The sequence below is a fragment of the Rhinolophus ferrumequinum genome, chromosome 7 (genome assembly GCF_004115265.2).
Source record: "Rhinolophus ferrumequinum isolate MPI-CBG mRhiFer1 chromosome 7, mRhiFer1_v1.p, whole genome shotgun sequence".
Classification (NCBI taxonomy): domain Eukaryota; kingdom Metazoa; phylum Chordata; class Mammalia; order Chiroptera; family Rhinolophidae; genus Rhinolophus; species Rhinolophus ferrumequinum.
The window spans coordinates 57,407,092-57,432,566 of NC_046290.1; the positions used below are offsets into that span (position 1 = coordinate 57,407,092).

At 34.5% G+C, this 25,475-nt stretch overlaps 1 protein-coding gene and 1 pseudogene across 4 annotated transcripts in view; one reads left to right on the forward strand and one right to left on the reverse strand.

Moving 5' to 3' along the window:
- Positions 1-25,475, reverse strand: part of TMEM161B (transmembrane protein 161B) — a 73,301-nt gene that overhangs the window by 38,015 nt on the left and 9,811 nt on the right. For 3 of the 4 annotated variants that reach the window (XM_033110268.1, XM_033110270.1, XM_033110267.1), the window contains exons 2-4: positions 15,379-15,482; positions 3,601-3,684; positions 1,485-1,582 (exon numbers count right to left, since the gene is read on the reverse strand). In XM_033110268.1, coding sequence (XP_032966159.1) covers positions 1,485-1,582; positions 3,601-3,684; positions 15,379-15,482 — 286 coding nt within the window. Of the gene's footprint in view, positions 1-1,484; positions 1,583-3,600; positions 3,685-8,067; positions 8,612-15,378; positions 15,483-25,475 lie in introns of those variants that run through there. The other variant, XM_033110269.1, reaches the window with a different exon arrangement.
- Positions 23,497-24,455, forward strand: LOC117024770 (heterogeneous nuclear ribonucleoprotein A1-like; annotated as a pseudogene).

Here is a 25,475-nt window from a genome sequence, read left to right on the forward strand (position 1 = left end):
AAAATTGTACAAGTAAAACAAAACACTGAATAAGCTGTGTGCTGGAGCCAGACAACCCTAATTTCAATTTTTTAAGTTCATTAAAATAGCCTACTTCTCACTGACTGTCTCTACCACATTTGTTGTGTAACTCTGGCCAAGGTATTTAACTCCTGTATCTAAAGAGTTTTTTGTTTAAAGCTTGATGATAGTTACATACCTCATAGAATTGTGAGGATGAGTTAATACAAGTAAAGCACCTCTAACAATGCCTGGTAAATATGGAATTTTAAACTATCATTAAGGCAAATTATCTTATCTTTTAAATGTTTTAAATTTTACATGAAAAATAGTTAAAAAGAAAAAAAAGGATGACATAACCAGTCTTAATACTACTAGATAACTGACTTATATTTTTCCTAATCGACATTTTTGGGTTCTAGGATACCGTTCCCATATGTATACATAAAATCTTTGTACGTGTATAATCAACTTTCGAATAAATTAAGCCACTTTGAATCACAAAATGATTCTATAAGAGATGCTAGATGACTCTAGATTTTTCTGGGGTGCTGTGGTTTAATCCAAGAAGGGCCAAATTATATAATGATACTTTATACAATACTACCAAAATTATTTTTTAGAACCATATTATTTTATTTTCTCACTTATTATGTAAACCATCAGTTCTCAAACCTGCTAAAAAATTAGAACCACTTGGAACATTTTTAAACGCACAAATTCCCAGAACCCATTTTAGATTTATTCAATCTCCAATAGTGAGTATGAGTATTCTTTACTTTTACAGAGTTGCTAAAGTGATTCTGATGTACAGCCCGATTTGAAAACCAGTGTTTTAAATAATATCATATTAGATTCGTTCTCTTGTAAGATTCAAATAATATCATATAAATTTTAAAATAATTATAGTTATTATATAATTATAAACTTTGACTTATAGGAAAAAAAACTGAATGACTTATTCAGATACCCAATGGGTAAAAGTGAATCTTGAAGTTTTCTTATTCCTAATCCAGTTCGTTATTCTAAAACCACTTTCTTTTCTACTAAATATGAGCACAAAATGGAATTACTGTAAATATAGGTAATTCAATACAAATATACAAATGCATTTATGCAAGCCACATTATAAAAGAAACAGACTGGCAAAGATAGCAAAAACTCTCGAATTCAAAATAATGAAAACCTGACTATGATCTCAAAATAAACAGAAACTGTGTAACAAACTTATGTAAGTCAGCCTCTACTGAAAAATGGGAAATATAATGCTTACAATAAGTTAGATGAATAGAAAGAGAAATACAATTCCAACCAAGTCATCCTGAGCTTCTAAACTCTGAGAAAGATTTCATATTCTGTATAACGAATTTAATGATTAGAAAAACAAACAAAAAGTCTAACCACAATAGATAAAAATGAAAGCATTTTCACTAGCATAATATAAAACTGAGTTTTAGAGAACATTTTACCAAGATTTCCCTTACCTAAAGTATCCATTTCTGTAACTGACTTTGTTTCTAGATGGAGGTCAATATCCTTTGGAATGGTTAGTGGCTTACTTTCAATGTGACCATTGTATTTCCTACAAAAATCAAACAAGTGAAACAAAAAATAAGTTACCTACACTGTTATCCAAGTGCTTGTATCAAACTAATTACAAATGAAGTTTTAAATTTCACAGTGAAAAATAAGCAGGATTTCTAATATTTCATAAAAAAAGAGATACGGTACTCAAAAGCAAGTTTTTAAAAGGGGACTACAAAATGTGGATGTAAATTATTATGTGAATATACATATTACCAGGGAAAGAGTTACCTCCAGTAATAGGAACAAAAAAATCTTAATTGCTAGCGGGGCATTTTACCCCATTTATCCCACTGTCTCTTCTGTAGATTTAAAGACAACTTAACATCGCTTTTTTTAGGCCTAAGAGTAAAAGCAAATGAAGACAAAATGCACTTCTCTTTGAAATTATACATGTATACACATACATACATGTAAACAGATCTGTAGCTAAAACAAGTCATAGTTAAAAAAATATATTAAGATTTATGTGCATGAGAAATTCAGAAACATGAAAGGTCAACTCAGAGTAGCTTTTAAGAATTACGGATGGAGGAAAACAATTCTTCAGGTGCACATGCATCATTCCCAAATTTACCTTTTAAAAACAAACATAAATAAACTAAGTTTCAATAACATTAATTACAATACCAAGAAACAATTTTGCATGTATTCTTTAATAAACATAAACTGGGAAAACCTCAGTAAAAATATTAATTCATGTCAATAAATCAAATAAAGATTGTTGTCACTAGGAACAAGACAGTATCATTTAGTGCATCCTTTTGTAAATGTAAAGCATTTTCAACATATAAAAATTACTGGAAAAATAACAGAATTACTGACAAGGCATACACAATAAGAATTCAAATAGTTTGTAAAATAAGTACTTTACTACATAACTAAATTTTACAAATGTTGAACATGGCAGATATGAATAGGCAGAGATGGAACATATAATTCTGACTCAATAGTTACGTGAACACGCCAACTCCTTTAACATCTTTGATCAAAAACTTCACTAGTAAAATATAAATTAAATTAATAGCTAATCAGGGATGTTGGGCAGACTATGTAAAACTGTTCAAATGTGTTTTGGAAATTATAATATTAAATAGGAATATTTTATTAAAGAACGTAACTATTGGAATTCAGAGAAGGGTTTAAACTTCCAATGAGTTTCAAGGTTTTTTGTAATTATAAGTGAAAAAGAAAATGGTAGTGAGATCAGAAATGACAATTTTTTTTGCAAATTTCGAATTACATGCAAATAATCATGAAATTTTAAAGAATTTTTTAATTTTTTAAAATTTGACAGTTTATTATCACTGACATTTTATAATAGAGTAACAAGTTCAGGTCCTAAGAATTCTTTCCCCACTGAAGAAATTAAGGCCCACTCAGAGAGGCAAATTAACAAGTGCTTTCCTTGAGAATTCAATTTAAATACAGATACAAAATTTTCAAGCTGGAAAGAGCCTTCAAAATTACTGTTTGGTCCTTCCATTTCACAGATGAGGCTGCTGTGGTCCATTTAGTGAGGGTTAGTGAACAGTTTTCTTCATAAACTTTAAACATCAAAATAATATTCAACAGCTGAATGGGACCTAAGAAGTTATACTGCCCACCCATTTTATTTAAAAAAATGAAGAGAGGTCAAAAGTAGGTGAATTTGCCTCATATCATAATAGTGACTGGTAGCAAAACCCAAACCAACTGTTATGTTTAAATTACCTGTAGGGCAAAGATATGGTAACCTCCCACTAAATTTTCATATGATGGTTGTTTGTTTTCAAAGAATAAAATTTACCATTCTTAAGTAAAATCATCACTTTTGTGCTTGTATCTTAGATTACTACATATGGGGTTTTTTTTAAAGTGTGATTTAATATTATTTTAGATCATGAGTTTTGATCTCAAATTTATCAACTGTTTATGGCATAATTGGTAAATGTTCCTTTAACCAAAGTACAAAAATGTATTTACATAAATTGTATCAAATATTTAACAGTTTACAAGCTCAACAATATAACTTACCTATCTTTTTTGCTTCTCCCTTTTTGCTGCTTCCCTGCAAGAATTCTTAATTCTTCTTCTGTAGGATGCTGATACCATCTTAAACTAAGAAAAAAGGAATCCTTTTAAATAAGGCAATTAAAATCATCAGAATTATTCATGTATTCTTCAAATATTTATTGAGTTTCCTATTTGTAAAGAAACTTCAGAAAGTATCAGGTGAAAAATTCTAATCTGAAACAGATATGACTGCTTAAACTTTAAAAGAATTCAGATTCAATCTAGCCATCGAGCACTTACTAGATGCCAGACCCTAAAATACTGTTTGTAGGTATATTTCTTATAACTAACAATGTATTAACATATATTAAGATGATACAGGCTTACTATTAAAAGTAAACGGGTAAACTCTCCAGGTAGGCTGCAAGAGCACATCAAAATTCTCTACTCTTCCCTTCATTTGCACCAAAGGAACTGATATGTCTTAGAGTCCTTTGAATGCCCTAAAAAATACAAGTAGTCTTTGCTTTGCTTTCCTTTCTTTCCCTCCTTTAATTTAGTTGAAGAATTCTCAAACTTTATGTGTATTAAGAATTAGAGTAAATCATTGTATTTAAAAAACCCTTTACTCTTAGCGATATCTAACCCTCTTCAGTTAGGGCTCAAACAGTTGGGTGCATTCACCTCCACCACCCAATCAAAATATCCAAACAATCATTTGTTCCCTCCTAAGCACCCATTTGTTCATTCTCAATTTCCTGTCTAACTTGAACTTCCCATCTACCAGCCACCTAAATCTGAGATTCAGGTTTTATCTTCAATGTGCCCTCTCCACCTGTTATCATTAATTCTGTTCTTTAACTCTTAAAATTCTAAACTTGCCCGCTCCCCTTAGTTTAGGCCTTCATTCAGGGTATCTTCCATTCTAGCTCTGACTATGGCAAGACTCTAACTGGTATCCTTGTCTCCCCCCAGGACATTCTCCTAAATGCATTCTGATACTACATTTAGTTATTTTTCCATAATGCAAATATTAACAAAATATATGCCCATTTAAATCCTTTCCAAGGGGCGTCCAGATGGCTCAGTTGGTTAGAGCGTGAGGTCTGACAGACAGGATTGCGGGTTCAATTCCCACATGGGTCAGTGAGCTGCACCCTCCACAACTAGCTTGAAGACAAGGAGCTGCCGCTGGGCCCCCAGAGGGACGCCGGATGGCTCAGTTGGTAAGTGTGAGCTCTCAACAACAAGGTTGCTGGTTCAGCTCTCGCATGGGATGGTGGGCTACGTGCCCTGCAACTAAAGGCTGAAAACGGCAACTGGACTTGGAGCTGATGGGCCCTGGAGAAACACATCGTTCCTTAATATTCCCCAATAAAATCTATTAAAAAAAAAATCCTTTCCAAGACTCCTCAAGGGGTAAAGCAGTGAGAAGGCAGCTCAGCAGGCTAGGCAAGGGCTTTCACCAAGGTCCTGCTGTCGTAAGAGAAAAACATACACCTCGTATTGCTAGACCTTCCTAAGTTTCAAATACAAAAATCTAGATTCTTAAAGTGTAATATCCCAATTAAAAAGAATATTAGCAACTGATTTGCTGTTTGTAAAAGCACTGCAGAACTGGCAATTTGAGTAATGACTGGATATTTGATGTTAAACAATTATTAAAATTTTCAGCAATAATATGGGATAACAGTAATTTTTTAAAAGCTCATATATTTTAGAGATACACTGAAATACCTATGAAATATTTGCTACAAATCAAATTTGAGGGGGGGAAGAGAGATGAAAGGGAACACACATGAAACAAATTGGCCACCAGTTATTAATTGGGATGGCTACACAGGATCTCATTATATTCATTATATTCAGGTTATTCTGTCTACTCTTTGTATATATTTGAAAATTGCCATTAAAGTTAAAACACGTATTGCAAGGCCCAAATGTGTATAGGGTTTGTGAGCTCCGGTTTTCACAGTCTTTCAGTCTGACTGTCTACTTCACTGGACTCACCTTCAACAATTCCACTTTTGAACATGACATTCTACCTAGACTAAATGACATTTCACAAATTATTTCATTCCTTGGTGTTTTGGAATACATTCTTCTCTCTGCTTGTAAATACCTAGGCCCCAATCTGGCAAACTCCACATTTACCTTTTACTGCTCATAAGGCAGTCTCCAGGTGATACAAAAAAGAATATACATATATATTTTTCAAAAGCCCTAGGCATTTCCTGAGTGATAGTGCGTGTCTTTGTTATGCTAATGAGGGGACTCAGGGTGCAAGAGGCTAGTCACCAGAAATCCCTAGCACTTGTGATTAGAGTTCAGCCATGTGACCTCCAGGATGGAAGGAGAGGGGGCTGGAGATTAAGTTCAATCATGTAGCCATTGTTACCTGCGTGACCAACCATACCTAATGAAACTCCATAAAATCTCTGGACACTGAAGCTCAGGAGCATCCTGGAGGGTCAACATACAGGTGTGCCTGGAGGGTGACATGCCCTGACTCCACCAGGAAAGGGCAGGAAAACTCCATGCTCCTTCCCCAACCTCATCCTGTGTGTAATCTTTATAATAAAACTGTAATCATAAGTATAGCACTTTACTGAGCTCTAGTCATTTTAGCAAACTACCGAATCTGAGAGGTTTGTGAAAATGCCCTAATTTGTAGACAGTTAGCTGGCTGTTAGAAGCATGGGTGGCTTGGGGACCCCAAGTACTTGCAGCAGGCATCTGAAGCCTGGACATTCTTATGGAGGACTTTCTTTTTAATCTATGGTGTCCATGCTAACACCAGGTAGTACCAAAATTTAATTGCAGCTGGTATCAATCAGTTAGGTTAAAATGGAATATTCCCCTAACTGAAAGATTCTTGGAGTGAAGATTTTATGACTTTGCTTTTGTATTATTTCAAAACTAGTACAGTTACTGGTATATACTAAGTACTCAAAAAGGATCACTGAACCAAAATGAATTCAGTTCTCCTCTTAGTTTAAGGGTTTTAAAGTAAAATATATATCTACCCAAAAAGTCCCTAAACTATAATATAATTAGCATGGGTGAGGAGGCACTTCCTGAAATTTCCACTGAAATCCAGAATTTTAACTTACAGTCAATTCTCGTAATTCGCGGTAGTTATGTTCTATAAAGTCGCCGCGAACACTGAACCATTCATGCCTCCTAGGGGAAATACAGGGTTAGGTTCCTGCAAGCCTCTGGTCACATTTTCATCAACCAATAATTCGTCATCTTGTTTTATGTGTGTTTCTATTTAAAGATACTTTATTTACTATATATTGTTGATTCATTAATATTAAATTCATGGCCAAAAGCACTGTAACTCATGCCTGTACTAAACTTATCTAATAATTGTAATCATAAGTATAGTATTTTCCTGTGAATATTTGTAGCAAATTTTCTTCATAATGCACATTATAGCTTTCTTGCACTTAAAAACACAAGCAGCTGTTCAGCACTATGTTTGGGGGTCATTTTAAATAGTGAAGTCACCAACAAAAAGCAAAACTGAAAAATGGAGCACTAAATAGACCATGAAAAGGACGTCTGTTTACAATATGAAAGGTGAAACAATAAGGCCTCATCTGGGAAAATGGGCACAGGGCCACTGAAATTTTTCACCACTTTGCGGATGTTTATAAACAACTTCAAAAGCATCACAATTGCGGATTTTACTGTGCTTTAATAAATAACTTTTACAAACAATCATTAGCAAGTAGTCAAATCACAATATAGAATCCACAAATGATAGGAATTGAGTGCATAACATTTGGAACACTTAAACAATACTCCATTTAATAGACTAAAATTAGTTGTTTAGGTTTGAGAAATAATAAATAATTGTATAAGAAACTAATATAAGAAAACTTACGTTACATTTGGAGCCCTAGAATAATAAAATATTGTTAAGACCCTTACATTTTCTACTTTTTAAATATACTCAAAATTGTTTAACCTTAATTTGTGAACCCATTTCTCTAAAATTGATTGCATTTATTATACTTCTTATCGGACAACTCAGGTCATCTTTACTAACAATTATTTGCTCAAGGCTGGAATCTGAGGATGCCAGGTGCTCTTAGGGCCACTTCTAGTCTGTTACTCATCTACCATCCATTCATTCACCAGATATTTATGGAGTCCACTGTGGTCAAGTACTCTGCTAAGCAACAGAGATATAATCACACACAGTAAAGCATAAGTCCCTGATTTCTTGATGCTTGTATTCCAGTTGGGGCAGAATTTAACCAATGAAAAATATGACAAAAAATCATAAACTGGATACCACACAAAGGAACCAAACAAGTAGTGTGAATGAGAGACATAAGTAGGACATTATTAGGTTATAAGTAGGACATTACTATAATATTATAATATTGTTATATTATATATTATAAGTAGGACATTATTAGTAGGACATAGTAGGACATTTCAGAGAGGAAAAAACCTCTCTGAAATGACACTTACCCAGCAACCTATAGGATGAGAGTGGAGGGAAAGAGCATTCTACGCAGAGAACAGCATGTCCAAAAATAGAAAGGCGTGAAAGAAAGCACAGAACACTGCAGTAACCAAAAGGCCAGTGAGGCAGGAGCACCAGTGCAAGGAGAAACACATGAGGGAGGCTAGAGAAGTAAGGGAACAGATCATACAAAATTTCCTGGGTCATGGTATGGACTTTAGATTTTATGCCAAAGAAATGGTCTCAAAGCAGGAGAAAGGACTTGATTTACATTTTAAGACTTCTTTTGCTGCTCTGTGAGTTAGAGGACTGCAAGACTAACAGGGAGATATATTTTGACATCGAATCAATCAACACGTCTTACTGACGGACTAAAGGTAGGGAGTGAAAAAAAGTAAGGAATGAAGGATGACGCCTACATTTCCAATTTGAGGAAGAGGGTACATTTTCTGAGATGGAGTAGATAGAGCAGGAAGAAATCAAGAATTTAAACATAAGTGTTTAAGTACCTATGAGACATCAAGTTACAATATCAAGATGGCAACTGTATATTAGAATCTATAATTCAGAGATAACTTGAGGTCATTATATAATTGTGTTATTTAAATCTACAGGAATTAATAAGATCACTTAAGGAGAAAATAAAACATACCAGAAGGCTAAATAGCTAATAAGGAAATGAGAAAATACAGTTTACGAAAACAATGAATGTAACAAATTTGACTATAAAGGAAAACAGGGAAATAAGGCCAAAACTAAGGAATGGCTATAAAAAGGGCTTTGCTTTAAAGGAGCAAGGGAGGCAACCAGGTCTGTGACTCTTTTTTATTTATTGTTGCTATTGCTTTTAATGGGAGATCCTTCTTTTTTAAAGTGTGTGTGTGTGTGTGTGTGTGTGTGTGTGTGTGTGTGTGTGTATTAACAGAAATAATCCAACAGAAATAAAACAATTAATGACAGAGAAGAGAGGGACTAGCCAAAGAGCAAAGTCTGGGTGAAGGTTAGAGGGAACGGGGTACAGAGCACAAGCGCAGAAATTGGGCTCTGACAAAAAGGATACTTTCATCACAAGCTAAAATTAAAAATATAAACTCAGAAACAAAATAAGGGTTGCACGTATAACTGGGGTGGGTTTGGTGATGTGAAGATTAGAGTATGGACTCTAGTTTCAAGAGCTTAGAGTGAGGCTGAAGCGGGTACGCATGACGTTTGAGGAGAAAGGATTTGGGCTGAAAAAGCTGTCTACCAGTGGAGCACACAAAGACTACCAGGCAGAGTAGAGTGGCCAGCCAAAGTTTGAGATCATGAATTTAAAGGAAAACCTGTATGAAGTACAGTGGCACATTTTTTTTAAGAGTCAGTACTTCTACAGTTTGATTCCATGCCATATGGTTGCCATCTACTATACTTTAAGCTCTAGTCTCAATTTTTCGTCTTCTCCTTTCCTATTATTTGGAATAACTATCTCAGCAAAATGATTTGTAATCTGCTTATAACTGCTGCACTATACCTTTCTAATATAGGTTTGGAAGACAGATACAAAAGTTTATTAGCTTTAGATTCTCTGTAGCAGTTAATGGTTACAAAAAAAAAATCAGAGAAAAATGCTTTATGTTAATATGTTAAGTAAAAGGAACATGATGTAAAGTTGTATACACAATATAAACTCACAACCATTAAGAGAAAATATGAACAGAAAACATTAGAAGGAAATACAACAAAATTTACAGAGACAATCTTTGGCCAGTGGGAATACAGTCCATTACCTCTGATTTTTCCTTTTTATCAGTATGCCATCATTTTCTACATCATAGATGTGTTGTTTTTGTAATAGAAAAAAATAAACTTCTTAAACAATAAAAGTATAACAAAATCTCAAAAAAGAGCCTCTTACATTTAAATGTATTGATTTCAGTGTTTGACATTTACCTTGGTTATTCAGTGGCTTTTTTCACTTATGTTCAGATTGTCAGCAGTGTCTCAGATAATAAAGCCAACCTCGTGATACATATGACAAAATTATGAAATAATTTTCAATAATTTTCTTGTATAAATCTCTTATGCAAAATATGACCTTTCTTACTAAAGCAGTTCAATAGCACTGAAAAAAAAAATGTATCAGAAAATGTAGAATGTATTGGCCCCTGCTCTTTAAAAAATTTAAGCAGTACTATAATTTGAAGCAAACCACTTTAAAATTTTTCAGAAATAAAAATTTCAGAAATTTATAATGGAATTCTGAACACGAACAATAAAGAAAAATCCAGTACTGAGAGCAAGTTAAAAAGCTTTAATACATAAATAATCATACAAAACTCTATTTCAGAGTACAAAACATAGGTTTTGTACTAAAGACAGCTTGAGTCTCCATTCTAAATCTCCGTAATTTTGACAAGTGTAAAAAAAAAACTTGAGAAAACAAATACCACTTAAAACTTAGAAAACCTTTCAGTACAAGCAGCTAAAATATTGTGTGTGTGTGTGTGTGTGTGTGTATATATGTGTATATATATATACACACACACACACACACACACACACATATATATATGTATGTATGTATCGTAGCCTGTTAATTATTGGAAATTTTAATAGAATATCATGACATTCTGGAACGGGAAGTTAAGACAATTAAGACAAGGAGAGCAAGAGCTCAGGCATTCCGTAAGGATAGAAGCTGAAGGTTTAAACCTTTCCCTTAGGTCATAGGTCCCATCTACTGTGCATTTGAGTAGTTGTTTTCTCTCACCAAAGGGAACTTGCAGATTTGTGAATCAGGCAACATGCAAAAGAGAGAACAGGCAAAAAGAATTAGAGCAATCGAATGTGAAAGTGTTGTTCCACCCTTTTTACCCAATTCTGGATAAGACAAAATCAGAATAAATCTGACCATAACATATTTTCTATTAGGGACATATGAAGGGAAGTTGCAGACCAAAGTAAGAGCCTAGGGAGACAGAGGGGTAGAGAAAAATGCGTAAAGGTTTGAGCTGAACAATCAGGAAAATGGAAAGCAGGTTCAGCAAGGAAATTATTATGGAGAAAAAGCAAGATCCTACTCCTCATGCAAAATCCACTACTCAAATGTACAAAGAATGTAAGTAACCTATCACTTACCTCTCCATGAAAAGAGGGGCCAAGCAAACTTCAAAACAAAAAGGAACTTTCATTACAAGACAAAGTAGAGAATATTTCGGCTACAAATCAGTGGTATGTTGGACATGATAAAGAACATCTTAAGGTGATCTGAGCAACTGTTAAAACAAGTGTTCCTTACTTTAGGGAAAGCAGTTCACACTAAAGGTGCAGAAACACCAACTTCCCAAGAGTTTTCTTCCTTTTGGGGAGGGAGGGAGAGGGAAATAGGGCAATCTGAGAGAACGAGACTCTTCACAGTTGAGCTCACTGGTTTTGGCAGAAGAGATCTTGCTACTTAGGTTCTTCTTAAAGCAGGAATCCCTTCAACAAAATCTGATAGTTATATAAAAAGGCATGTAAAAAAAGAAGAGAACTGATAATATTTTCTAGAAGAAAAATATTTTTCTGCTAAAAAAATGGATGAGTGGAACACAAAATATTTATAATTTGTAATGTAGAATAAATTTAATTTCAAATGGGGAGGTGAGAGGTATAATTTGAACAACAGATATTTCTTAAACTTTACTTCATACTAAGCCTGCTTTTGGTAATCAAAATCAGGGCTGATGTGCCTTTTTAGTTTAGAATAAAAAGGTGGCTATGTAGTCATAGAGAAGCCATAAGACTACATTAAGCAAAGAGAAACTATATGCTATTTATAATCTGAAGATAATTTTTCCTAAAACTAAGTACAGCTATGAAAAAAAAGATAAAAAAGGAAAATCTTAAATAAAGTACTCTGGAAACTGCCAATAGAAGTCACAGTAGTTGTAGAAAAGTTTACCTCCACCAAATTCAAAACTGTTCAAGTATGTCAGTTCCAGGACAAGGTCTGGAATGGATGAGCAGCCAAAAATCAAATAAATATTAGACCGTGAATCAGATTTCCAGGGTAAGAAGCCTGGATCTGTTTCATTTTTCAGTATGTGAACGTGACTGAAGTTAAAACTTGTATTCTCATTTGTAAAAATGGAGACAATATCACCTACAGCAGAGAACTAGATACTCACCAATCCTGCTTTTAATTCCTAGGTAAAATGAAAACTACATTTCCCAGCCACGCTTGCACTTTGGGCTTAACTAGTCATAGGGCATTAGCTTATGTAATGTGGGCAGAAATGATACATCTACTTCTAAGCTAGGCCCCTAGATTCTCCTGAAAGATCCATATTCCCTCCCTCTCTCTTTACTTGCCAACTGGCAAAGCCTCTAACGCAGGACTCCAAGGTAGCAGGAGAAACAGAGGAGCCACAAAACAGAAGCAGCTTAGAAACCATAAGTCACCACTTGGAAGGATTGCTGAATCCTTGAAACACCATTTTGTGAATGATCTTTCTGGAGAGCTGCCCAAACACACTCTGATTCCCCCATGTGACCCTCATTCCTGTCTGAAGAAATTGAATGAGACACTTTTATTAAATTCAGACATTGCGATGTCTGAGTCATAACATACCCCAACCCATCTCCTCTCCTACTTAGCTCAGAGTGCACAGATCCAAATGAGGTAGCAGAAATAACCAGGCTAAAGACTATAAAGTTTTTTTTTTTTTTTAACTAGATCTACAATAGTTAACAGCAATATATAAATGCTATTTAACAAGTGCCAAAAAATGAGTCAATTTTTTTATATTAAAAAAATCACAGGGCTGCTATTTTTAAGCAAACAATGTTTATTTCTTCAAGGTATTTATTACTTCAGGAAAATGGCAGGCTTACTCCATTAAGTCAACATAATAGAATCAAGTGCTGTTTGAAACCTTCCATTTCAGAAGAGACAGTGGTTGATGAGAGATATAAACAAATTAATTTGTATGATACAAAAAGAGAAGCCGTAAGTTTTATGAAAAATATGAATATTACAATTTAAAGATATGATACAAGTGGAATAAATATTAAGACATACAGAGAAACTAAAAAGAAGTTTCTTCTGTCATACTTACGACTAACCCATTGAGGTATCTACACATATATTCACTTGAATAGTTGTATTAAATAGTTCTATGCAATATAGTCATTCCCAAGCCATCCTACACCATTTATAATTTAACAAGTCCTCAAGGGCCTCTTCCCTTAAATGATAAAGAATGCCCTCAGATCTTTCTCCATCTTCAACTCAGCAGCATCATATGGTTTAAAATGCAAACTGTCATTTCTGATCAATAAGTATTTATACGAACAATTTGTAAGAATTTTTTTTTAGATTTTTCTCAATATTAAAACTTTCATTTTATATCACAAAAAGTTGGTAAAAACAGTAATCCAAAAGAGTAAAAATCAATGATTTTATTCAATGGAGTTAAGAATTTGGCTTCATGATCTAAACATTTCAGGATTAACATTAAAGAAAGGTCTTAAAAAAACAAAACAGGGAGGAAATGTAACTATAGTAGAAGAGTAACCGTTACTGGAAAATGCTGATTGGTACCCCTGGAATCTGATTTGGAATTCGAGAGAGCATTAACATTAAATATAATGTTTACAAAGGCAAATCAAGAATATCAAAAAACATCAACTTCATGTTTATTTTTAAAGGTTGAGCTCCCCATCAAATTAGTAGTCTGTATACATACCTATGACACATACATGTCAAAAAAGTGAAGACTTTAAATATAATACATTGTTTGAATACTACAAAGAGAATTAAGTTTTCATCTGTGAAATTTTAGTTTTTACCTATAAATTTGTTTTATACAAACAAATGGAAATCAAGTTATGTAAGAACATGGAAATTGCCTATAGATGAAAATGTGACAAGGCTGTCAAGATCTTTACAGCCAAAAGAGATCTAGACATCTCACTGGAGTCTGATCATAAACTATCTAGAAATGTGCAGTTCTCAGTAGAGAAAAGGCTACATTAATGTATCATTTTATCAAGTCTATTTATTCAGATTCCATTTATTTAGAATAAATGATAATTTTCCTAGCTGATGTTTACCCTTTCATGACCTATAGAAAAAGTTTTTGCTAAGCAAAAAAAGTAAACAAGATTACACAGGGCATGACCCTACATATTAACAACTCGTTACAGGGGATAGATATTGCACTTGTTAATAGCTCTGATAGAGGTTTTCAACTTTACTATAACTTTAGTCATTATTTATTTTATTAATATACATCCTCAAGCAGCTGTTCTCTCACACATTACACACACACACACAAATATAATAGTGTTCAAAAAATCTTTTAAGCAGTCTGAATAATATTTTTCTGTATTTAAGCACTGATACGGAAAAAGTATAAAGCATACAGAGGAAGAACATAAATAATTAAAGAAAATAAGTTCCATGGAGTAAATTTAAGCTTTGTGGATAGAATGGCCCTTAAAGGTTTATTATTTATCTTGCAGTATGTGAAATCATTACGAAGACGAGAGCTATTGATTGTTTTCTAACAATCTAAACAAAGAAAACAGACATACAAATCAGTAACAGAGTTTGGTTATTTATTGGAGGTGAATAATTAGAGTAAAACTATAGGCCTAGTACCAAATCTGTAACTTACCTTTCATAATTACACAGGATTTTGGCATGTATTTCTGTGTGGATAGTTTTCCTACTTTTGCCTAGCTATTATGTTCTATATTTATCGTCTTTATTTTTGCTTTTATCATTTTACCACACAAATTTCAACAAGACAACTTAGCTCCTTTGTGAAGGTGTGGGGATAGTAGGCAAAATTAAAAGCCTACAAAATAATATAACCTCCTCCTTGCTAAATTAAGTTTAAAATTCTTTGCAGAAAAACAAAGAACACTGCACTCATAATAAACTCTCAACTGAGCCATCAATAATAATAGGACATATGCTTTGAGTCATTTTTTCTAACAATGGTGAAAATATTTAAGCATTTCAATTTACAGTCTCACCCTTTTGCTGACCAACTTTTTAAAAAAGTACGTAGTAAAGTTATGTTATTTTCAGTGGCCACGGACAAAGGGGACAGGGAAGGGGAGGTTCTGAATTTTTGACCATGACCCTATCACCTTTGTGCTAATCAGATAAACTACTAATATCTCACGTAAGAACAATAAGAGCGCTAAATTTTTCTCATGACATTCCTTTGCCATGTTTTTAGAAAACAGGAATTAATGCTTAACTATCTAGGAAGTTAATCAAACTGGTAAAGTAAATAGAGATTTGAAAGTGCCCAGTCACAATCAGCCTATCCTTGACTTACCTGCCATTACAGAGTAGCCATCGAGCAAGAGAATAGTGAGGTATAATCTTCTGCATGACACTGGTCATCACCATCGTAACAACCAGCTGTATACCTATTACACCCTGTGTAAAAACAAAACAAAACAAAAAAAAAAAAAAACAAGTTTAACAATGAATGAATGTAGATTTGAGGACATTGCTGGAAAACTTCATACATTTTGAAAATTATACTTTAAAAAAGATGAGTTTACTATTAAAACATGTATTATTCTGGCATTTAGGCATTCAGGACCACATAAGTTTAAACTTAAAATATGCAATTTCATCTTATAATCCTCTGCAAGTTACCCACGGGTGACATCCATGTGAACAAAAGTTAAATGAATCAGCACACACATTCAGAATCTATTCAAGAACTGTTCTCCATTATTTAAAAGTATCAAAATGAAGTGAAAAGCAGTGATTTTTTCCATCTTTCTCCAAATTTATTCTATTCAACTCATAAAACACTAACTGGGCAAGTTTTAAAAGTAGCACGACTATTTTTTAATTTTAGGGTGATAGTGAATGATTAAAGAGTGTTAATTATATTAAGTGTGATGGCCTGAAAGTCACTAGAAAATAAAATTTAACTCATGCTGTCCTCACCAACTTCCAGCGGGTGGGCCTTCAACCATGTTCAAAAATCCCATTAGTTTTTTTCCTCATCAATTCCTCTCCATAGCTAAACTTCAAACCTCCTTTCTTCACACCCCCAACCGCCCTCAATCTTTGAACTCTCAGCGCAGTAGAGGACTCCTACTTCAGAGAAAATACACACCAACAAACGGGAACTATCACTTGCCACGAACAAGCTCTCAATCACTTATATCTGCACGTCTTTTACCACACCCTCTAGAAATAAAAGAACATTTCTATACAAAGCAAATCCCTACATCTGTGCTGCAGAGCTTCTCCTCACTTTGATTTTCATGAACCTCAACCACAGAATAACTTCCGTCCTGTATCTTCTTTAATCTCCTCTATTTAAATGCTTCTTATCGGCATTGTAACATCTGTAAATTTCTTTCATCTTTCTAAAAAATAACAATAATCTTCCCTTACTCTACAGCTCTCCTCCCTCCTCATACAGCCTCTTTTCAAAAGACTTTTTCTCACAGCTTCTATTTTCTCATACCCAACAGTTCCCATCTGACTTCTGCTTCAGCCCATTCCATTTAAACACCTACCACCAAAATCACTTTATCTTGCCAAATTACATTTCCTAATCTTAAATCTCAGCAGTTTCCCTGGAGGTCTACCACATCCATGGCTTTACTCCCATGGTGACAATCAATTCTTTCTAACTCCTCTTTGGTGGCTCCTCCTCTACCCAAGCCATCCAAAAATAAGGTTGAATTCCTACCTCAAACCTAATATACCAAACAAGTACATAAAGAATATAAAATGTTTTTTTAAAAGCAGTATAGCATATTGGTTTAAAAGGATGAGCTCTGGACCCAAACTACCTGGGATAGAATCCACCATCTACTAGCTGTGTAACTTTAACAGGTAATTGAAACATTCTGTGCCTCTACTTTCTCTTCTATAAAATGAAGTTAATAATTCAACCTACCTAATCAAGCTGTGGTGAGGAACTGTGCCTGGTACAGAGTAAGAAGTTAATATGAGTTAATACTATTCGTTGTTATTGTCATTGTTATCACTATTATTACAGGATAACATTTAATATCAAGAATAAAGGCCTTTCAAAAAGTATCAGTCCAAAAGATAAAAAAGGACTACGAAAATAAATTGAAAGATCAAACTTAATTGATTTTAACAAATTGTTTGATCGGTTTTTCATCATTCCAACAAATATACCACTATGCTGTGGGACGTTCACAGTGGGGTAGTTTTGCATGTGTAAGGACAGAGGTATACAAGAACTCCCTGTACTTTCTATTTCATTTTGTTGTGAACCTAAAACTGCCCTAATAGATGAAGTTTATTAATTTTAAAGAATCAATTTCTGTATAGAGAAGCCATACAATGTGAAAAAACTAACTGGGAAAAAACGTTTGTAACTAACATCACAAAGAGATATTTTACTTATTAGATATTATAAAGTTCTCATAAATCAATTAGCAAAAGACCAAATGCTTAATTTAAAAAGAGAAACAAGCATATACAGTTGTAAGTAAAAAAAAAAAGTAAGTAAAAATGGCTCTTAAACAGGACTGTTTTTAAAATGTCTTTGAAACTACCTCAGCTATGGTTTTACTGTGGATATTTTAATGCCTTAAATTCTACCAATTGGGTTAAGGCTCAGACCACTTTTATATTCACCTAACATCAAAGGTTACATTTTTACCTTTTTCTTTCACATTTCCTATCACTCGAATTTACTATCCCATTTTCTGTGTAGTTTGTGATAGAAGTTCTGCAATCTCCATACAATGAATGCCATTACAAAGAACTCTTTCAGGCAGAACAAGGACAAGAAATATATTAGCAAGTATGTCAGAAGGTTGGTGTATTTGAGATTATAGACTTAAAAGCAAAGGATAATTTTTCAGTCAGAGAAAGTTCTGTGAACAAAGTGAACTTCAATCTAGTCTTGAAAGAAGTGATAATATCACAGAATCTTCAAGGTCATCTAGTACAATCTCTCACAAACATGTAACAATTTATTAGAATGTACACCCTTTAATAACAAATTATATCCGAGTCACAACTAATAAATGTTACAGATATTACTAAATGGCATTTCAGAAAGACTATTCTGGAACATATGATGAAATGTGACGAACTGAGGAAGAGCGGCATCTTGCCATAACTCTCCTCTCTTACTCCAAATCAATAAGCCTAATGAGATATTGCTGATAGACGCACTATTGAAGAGGTATGTGAAGGCAAAACAAACAAAAATCAGCAAACTGGATTGATTAGAATTAGGAATATCAACTAGGTTTCTCAATAATCCAGACCAGAAATGATAAGGTACTCAGAAGAGAAGTGTTACGAAGATACTGTTGCAGAATTCAGAGACTAATTAAATATGGAGGCAAAGGAAGAAGAGACCAATGTCGAGAAAGGCGAACACCATAATATAGCTGGCATATTATCAGTGTTGTAGTTAGTGTTTGATTAAAAAACATTCAATGCCAAAGTGTAACTCATTCCATTCCTTCACTGTGTCATTTTCATCTTTTTAAATAAAGCTGAAATACTTTCTCAAAACCTCATCTACAAGTATGTACTGTGCTAAATAATTATTTAATGGAAGTCTTCTTCCAATTTTCTAATAGAAGCCAACAAATCTTTCTTAGAATGTATGTATCTTCTGTTAGAAGACTCTTTATATATGTGCTATTGAAAGAAAATGTCATTTTTATCCTGATACAGGAATCTACCTAAACTTTTGGAGAGGTAATTTTTAAATTATGTGGAAAACACTTCACCAAAGTTATTCCTTTCAATATTGATTTAGGAAATAATCTTTGGAATATATTTTCAAAATGGCAATCATTTTACAGAATTATATATTATAAATTTAATACATTAATACTAAACTTAGATCAACTTTTGAGACATTACTATGCAATTGACAATTACAGTGTACATGCCAGAGATTAATATATAAAAACATAAAGTATTCAATTCATTAACTAAGAGATAAAACTATTTGAAACTTAAAAGCAAACCATTCCAATAACCTGACTTCACTGCCCAACTTAATATCTATGTATAAGTTTATACAAAAGCAGAATTTTTTAAATGTTTCAGTTAAAAGTCAAATTTCCTGAATATTTTCCATTACAATTTAATTAAAAGAGAATGCTTAAATAAACTTAACTATAAACAAACATAAATTTCACAACAGAAAACTGTTATACTGGACAGAGAAGCAGTGAAGCTACAAAGACCACCCTGGCGGAAGTCTCAAACACACAACCATATGGGTCATTGATTCAAGTGGCCTTAACGGTATTATTAACGCTTCAAAACACTAACTTGACCAAAGAGATGGTTTCTGTTTGGATTCATTGCCCCTAGACCCCTGATTCTCTTCATAACTGGGACTGGGGAAAGTCACGTATGAAATAGCTCATAAGCACCCAAGAAGGGTGAACACTAGGGAAACTTAGGCTTCAATCTTTTCCACATCTATTAACCTGAGACCATGAAGAGCATGAAAGAGATATTTGCCTTTAGTCTCTAAAGGAATGATCATTTCAATTTTTGTCAGTAATCATTTCTAGGTAAGTTAAATTTTTTTATTTACCAAGGAAAATTAAACAGTTCTCCAAGAAATAAAATACATCAAATAGCAATATTTTATCTTGCTTGTCAATACTGAAAACAAAATTCCCCAAACTTAAATGCAAACAGGCTGCAATTTTAAAATTCTAACTTGGAATATTGTGTTTTCAGTGAACTTGACATTTTGTCTTTTTTCATTAAACTAGCTCTCCGGACAAGCAGACTAAAACAAAGCAGACATTGTTTACTATTAGAAGACATATTTATAAACATAGTTGGGACTCAGACCACCCAAACTGGTTCCAGTTATCACCTCATGAATAAGTTAGAAGGGAGAAAAAGAGGATATTACTCAATAACCTTCCTATTTTTTGTTTCTTACCATTTGCTTATTTTACTGATAGCTAGACATGTTGACACAGCCTTCTTAGAGATGCTCAAATAATTTAAAGGTCTAAATTTTGTTATTTCAACCTAAATTCACATAAAACTTAGAATTCAAACTTTGAGCATTTAAACAAACCATCTCTAAACAATTTACAAATAAGGAAATTAGAGTCCGACACTCAAGATCACAGAACTACCCAATTACAGACTTATCCAGAACCCAGACCCTTAATTTCCAACTAATACTTTTTCCACTAAGTTGATTCAGTGCATTTGATGAACATTTATTGAGCAAAAAACTACATGTGCTGAGCATCAGACCACTTGCAAGCAATAGGGATAAACAGCAGTCCTTGCCATCAATGAGCAACCAGTCCACTAGGAGAGTAAATGGACCATTATAATACAAAATGATGAGAAGACAGGCAGAGCATTCTATGAGAACATAGCAAAAGTAGAAATCATTAAGGGCAAAAAGCTGTGAAGGGGCATTTTGGAAGGTAAAGCATGAGTCAAGACCCAATGGACTCAGTTTGGTGAACCATCAGTGACATCTGCTTCAAATGGGATGGTAGTAGGTTCAAACCAGATACTGAAGGGCAAAACTAATGGGTTTACAATTTAACACACAGGCAATCGGAAACCCAGGAAAAGTGATATGATCAGATCAGTATGCAAGAAGAATCTCTCTGGACAACCTATAAAGAATGGATGAAGGACAGCCCAGCAGCACTAAGGCAACTGCCCAGGTAGGAGGGGATGACATGTACTAAAGGTAGGAACAGTACTGTATGAAGTAGGGGTGCAGCTTCTCTTACTTTGGTTATAGCTATAAAACATTATATATTATGTGATGAATGAGTTAGGGTCTCAAACAATGTAAAAAAATCACTGCAAATCCAAATTATGTCACTATAGAAATTATTTATACTTATAAATAAGAAAAGCAAATAAAAATTTAATTTAACAAATACTGGCTGTCTGTGTAACATGCATTCAATATCTTGCTAGCTGTTTCAGGAACTTGACAAAGGATTTTTGAGTTTTACTGACTGCTGTATCACAAATATGTAGCACAGTGACACTTACAATAAGTCAAGGCACAGTGCAGGGCACTTCATATCTGTTGAAGAATGAATGAATGAATGAATGAATGGCATTACTGCAAAAGAATCTGTCTTAACAGACTTAATATGAAAATTCATATTAGCCAACAACAAATACATTAAGATAATATTGCAGCACAAAATTTCATAGTACTATGAACAAAGGGTTACAGACATTTTAAAAATTGAATATAAAAGTTACATAGAGTATATGAGAATTAAGGTGGAAATTGAAATCATACAAATGAAGAGTATAAGGAAAGGAATTCCAAGCTAAATAGCAAATGTGAACAGCAACTATGGAATAGCAAAAAGTCTATCTCAACCAAAGCAGACTTTAGTATATGATAAAGAATTGTGAGAAATAAGATAAAGACAGAATTTTACATTGTTGAGTCATTAAAACCAAAAGGACACATTTAGCTGATGTTTTTAAAAAGCTCACCTTGAAAGACTTCAACAGGCAGTGGTAGGAGGATGAAACAATGCAAGTAACATATAAAGAAAGTAACACATAGCAACATGTTGATCAATTGAAGAGAAAAACCTAAGACTAAGGTAGAAGTGGTTGAAACTAAAAAGGAAAGAAAAGGATAAAAAGAAAACCAATCAAACTTTGAGTGTGACAGAACATAAAGCAAAACAACTGTAGAATAAAACTGAGGAATGCCTTAAAGTTTATTTCAGGATGTTTTAGTTTGGATGATTGGTAGTATCCTAAAGTCACTGACAGGATAGCTGTAGATTGAAGGACGAATATCAAGAAAATGGACTAACAAGCCTCAGACAGGCCTGCCAAGGACACAACCTTGGCTGCACCCTCAGCTTTTCAGAACACACAAAAAACATGCTGTGCTGATACAACCAATCTGCATGAGACAGACTGGCAATAATCAGTTTGAAGAGTTTTATCAATTAATTTACAGTCAAACAAACTACCATGGATCAGATATTCAAATTCACTAAGTGTTCCATTCGATTACTGTCTTAAGGATACAGTGGAAGTCAAATTATAAGCAGGCTGCTTGGTAAAGAGTGACTGAGAGTAAAAGGCAGCATTGAGAGGCATTTCACTCAGGCAGTGCTGAAGTCTAAAAAATACACAGAACAGCCCTCTAGAGTGTAAAATACTCTCAACCCTAAATAGTTCTGGATAAATATGTTCAATTCTGGCTATTTAAACTGTTTTTCTAGACTTCCCTCATAAAACTTCTTTCCAACTGATATGCTCTTTCTTTAGAAAAAAATCTATCTAAAAATTATTTTATCTTTTAGTATGTAAATACCATTGATTTGGCTACAATCTAGTCTACCTAAGGCCTTGGAACTAATCCATATCTAAGTTCAAGGTTGAGAGGACACCTCATTTCTTCCACCATATTTGATTTGATCAAACTGTTACAGTGTTAACCACCCCTCATTACCACCTACAAATAATATGTGATAAGTGGTATGGTACGGGTAAGTGTCACTGTAACAGGAGCACTCCCAGAAAGGGAGTGATTAAATCTACACTGGAGAGCTGGGAATGACTGGTTCACAGAGGTGACATCTGAACTAGTCTCACAAGGTTATAGTATCCCTTTGTCAGGCAGAAAAGGAAGAGAAATTTAGACAGATGTACCTATCTGTACCAAGAGTAAAAGGCATGATCCAGAATAATGAGCAGTTCCACATGGCTAGACTTTGGTGTGGGTTGCATACAATGGACTTTTCTACAGGTATTTAGATCTTAAGCCTGGAAGTAATCAAATTTTTGGAAGGGTAACTCTGTCACTATAGTGAAAAAATAAAGTGGACGGGTAAAAGTAATTGGAAGCAAATAACCAAATTAGAAATCTACTGTAAAATACATAGCCTGAACTAAAACAGCTTCAAAAACAAAAGTAAAATCAAAAAGAATTCTGATTTTTAAGAAAATAGGAATTAGGCATGAGATTAGTAATTGCAAGGAAAGTATCAGTAGGTAAGGATAAAACTTAGATGATTATGTAAAGATATGATAGAAATAATGGGCATAATTATTCCTTGGAGAAACTAAGCAATAAGAGAAAAATCTGATAGTTACTAGAATGGTTTACATATATAAATACATTTTTTAAGGTAAGGAACCAATGTTAGGGAGGTGCTGAAGATTCTAGAAAGAAGTTAACTGTGGGAATTTAATCACTTAAGAATCAGAAATAGATGAGACCAAATGTATAAGTTGAAAGTACAACTTTATACCTTTCTGTGGGCGGACGCCTCCGAGGAAGCATCATTGAAGTCTCCCTTCCCGTGGTCGTCATATGTAAGTCAGTCTCCCAAAGAGCCTGCACAGCTGCAGAAACCCTTCAGTGGAGGCTTGAGCTTTGAAACAACCGATGAGTCTGAGCCATTCTGAGCAGTGGGGAACGCTCCCAGACTGTGTGGTGATGAGGGACCCAAACATCAAGTGCTCCAGAGGCTTTGGGTTTGTCACCTGTGCCGCTGTGGAGGAGGTGGGTGCAGCCATGTAGGCAAGGCCGCACGAGGCGGGTGGAAAAGTTGTGGGATCAAAGAGGGCTGTCTCGAGAAGATTCTCAAAGACCTGGTGCCCACTTCACTGTGAAAAAGATTTGTGTCAGTGGTATTAAAGAAGACTCTGAAGATCACGACCTAAGAGATGATTCTGAGCAGTGTGGGAACATCGAACTGATTGAAATCACGGCTGACCAAGGCGGTGGCAAAAAGAGAGGCTGTGCTTTTGTAACCTCTGATGACCATGACTCTGTAGACAAGACCGTCATTCAGAAATACCACACTGTGAATGGCCACAACTGTGACGTAAGGAAATCCCTATCTAAGCAAGAGATGGCCAGTGCTTCCTCCAGCCAAAGAGGTCAAAGTGGTTCTGGAAACTTCAGTGGTGGTTGAGGAGGTGGTTTTGGTGAGAATGCCTTTGGTCGTGAAGGAAACGTCAGTGGTCGATGTGGCTTTCGAGGCAGTCGTGATGATGGAGGATATGGTGGCAGTGGGAGGGCTATAATGGAATTGGTAGTGATGGAAGCAATGTTGGAGGTGGCGGAAGCTACAGTGATTTTGGCAATAACAACCCATCTTCAAATTGTGGACCCATGAAAGGAGGAGACTTTAGAGGCAGAAGCTCTGGCCCTTATGGTGGTGGAGGCCAGTACTTTACCAAACCACGAAACCAAGATGGCTGTGGTGGTTCCAGCAGCAGCAGTAGCTATGGCAGTGGCAGGAGGTTTTAATTATTGCCAGGAAACAAAGCTTAGCAGGAGAGGAGAGCCAGAGAAGTGACAGGGATGCTACAGGTTACAACAGATTTGTGAGCTCAACCAAGCACAGTGGTGGCAGGGCCTAGCTGCTACAAAGAAGACATGTTTTAGACAATACTCACATGTATGGTTAAAAAACTCGAGGACTTTTTGTGACTAATTGTATAACACATTATTTTAGTTTCTGTTCTGTGAAAAGTGTAAAGCATTCCAACACAAGGTTTCAATGCAGATTTTTCTTTTTGCACCCATGCTGTTGATTGCTAATTGTAACAGTCTAATCATGATGCTGAATAAATGTGTCTTTTTAAAAAAAAAAAAATAAAGTACAACTTTATGAGACAATGTCCTACTGAACGGAAATACAAATAGACATAGAGATGTATGAAATTTTAAAACTAAGTGAAGAAAGTTTGAGAGTCCTTGAAGAATAACCACAACAGGATCAAGATCTTGGCAACGTGACAGAGAGGAGGTCCAGAAACTTGAGAAGAAAGGTCTAATGAACTTATACATGTGGATGACTGACAGACCCAAGCTGGGTTTATAAAAATGATTAGCTTCAATAGGTTCTTTAATAGAATTGAGGGCTGTCTAGATTTAATCCAGAAGAGAAATTCTCCCATATAATGCCAAAACACCACAGATCATTAACAGGCAAGAATTCCTGCCCACAGACCACCTCTAGAATCCCAGGGTTGATTGTACAAGCTATCTTGGCTTTTATCTGATTTTATAGTATAACTCCAGCCCTACAGACACAATAACCTGTCCTGAAAACAAGAAAAAGAGGCCTTCGCTAAACAAATAAAATGAAAATAACGAAAGGTTTTGGCAGGAAATCAGAGATGAAGGCCATCTATTGATATTTAGTATACATTTATTGATTTAATCATTGAAGCCACAGATATTTACCTGTTTGGATCAACCAAACAGCAATTTTACAGTCTAAATTAACACGACAAATAGAATTATATATGTAAGAAAGTAAAATGAGCAAAAAGGAAGTATAAAGCACAACTATCAACATTATGATTTTGAACTCAAGCACATGGGTTTTCAAATTTAACTGCTTACAGGATTAGTTCGGTTTGCCAGCTTCAATGTTTCACAGCACA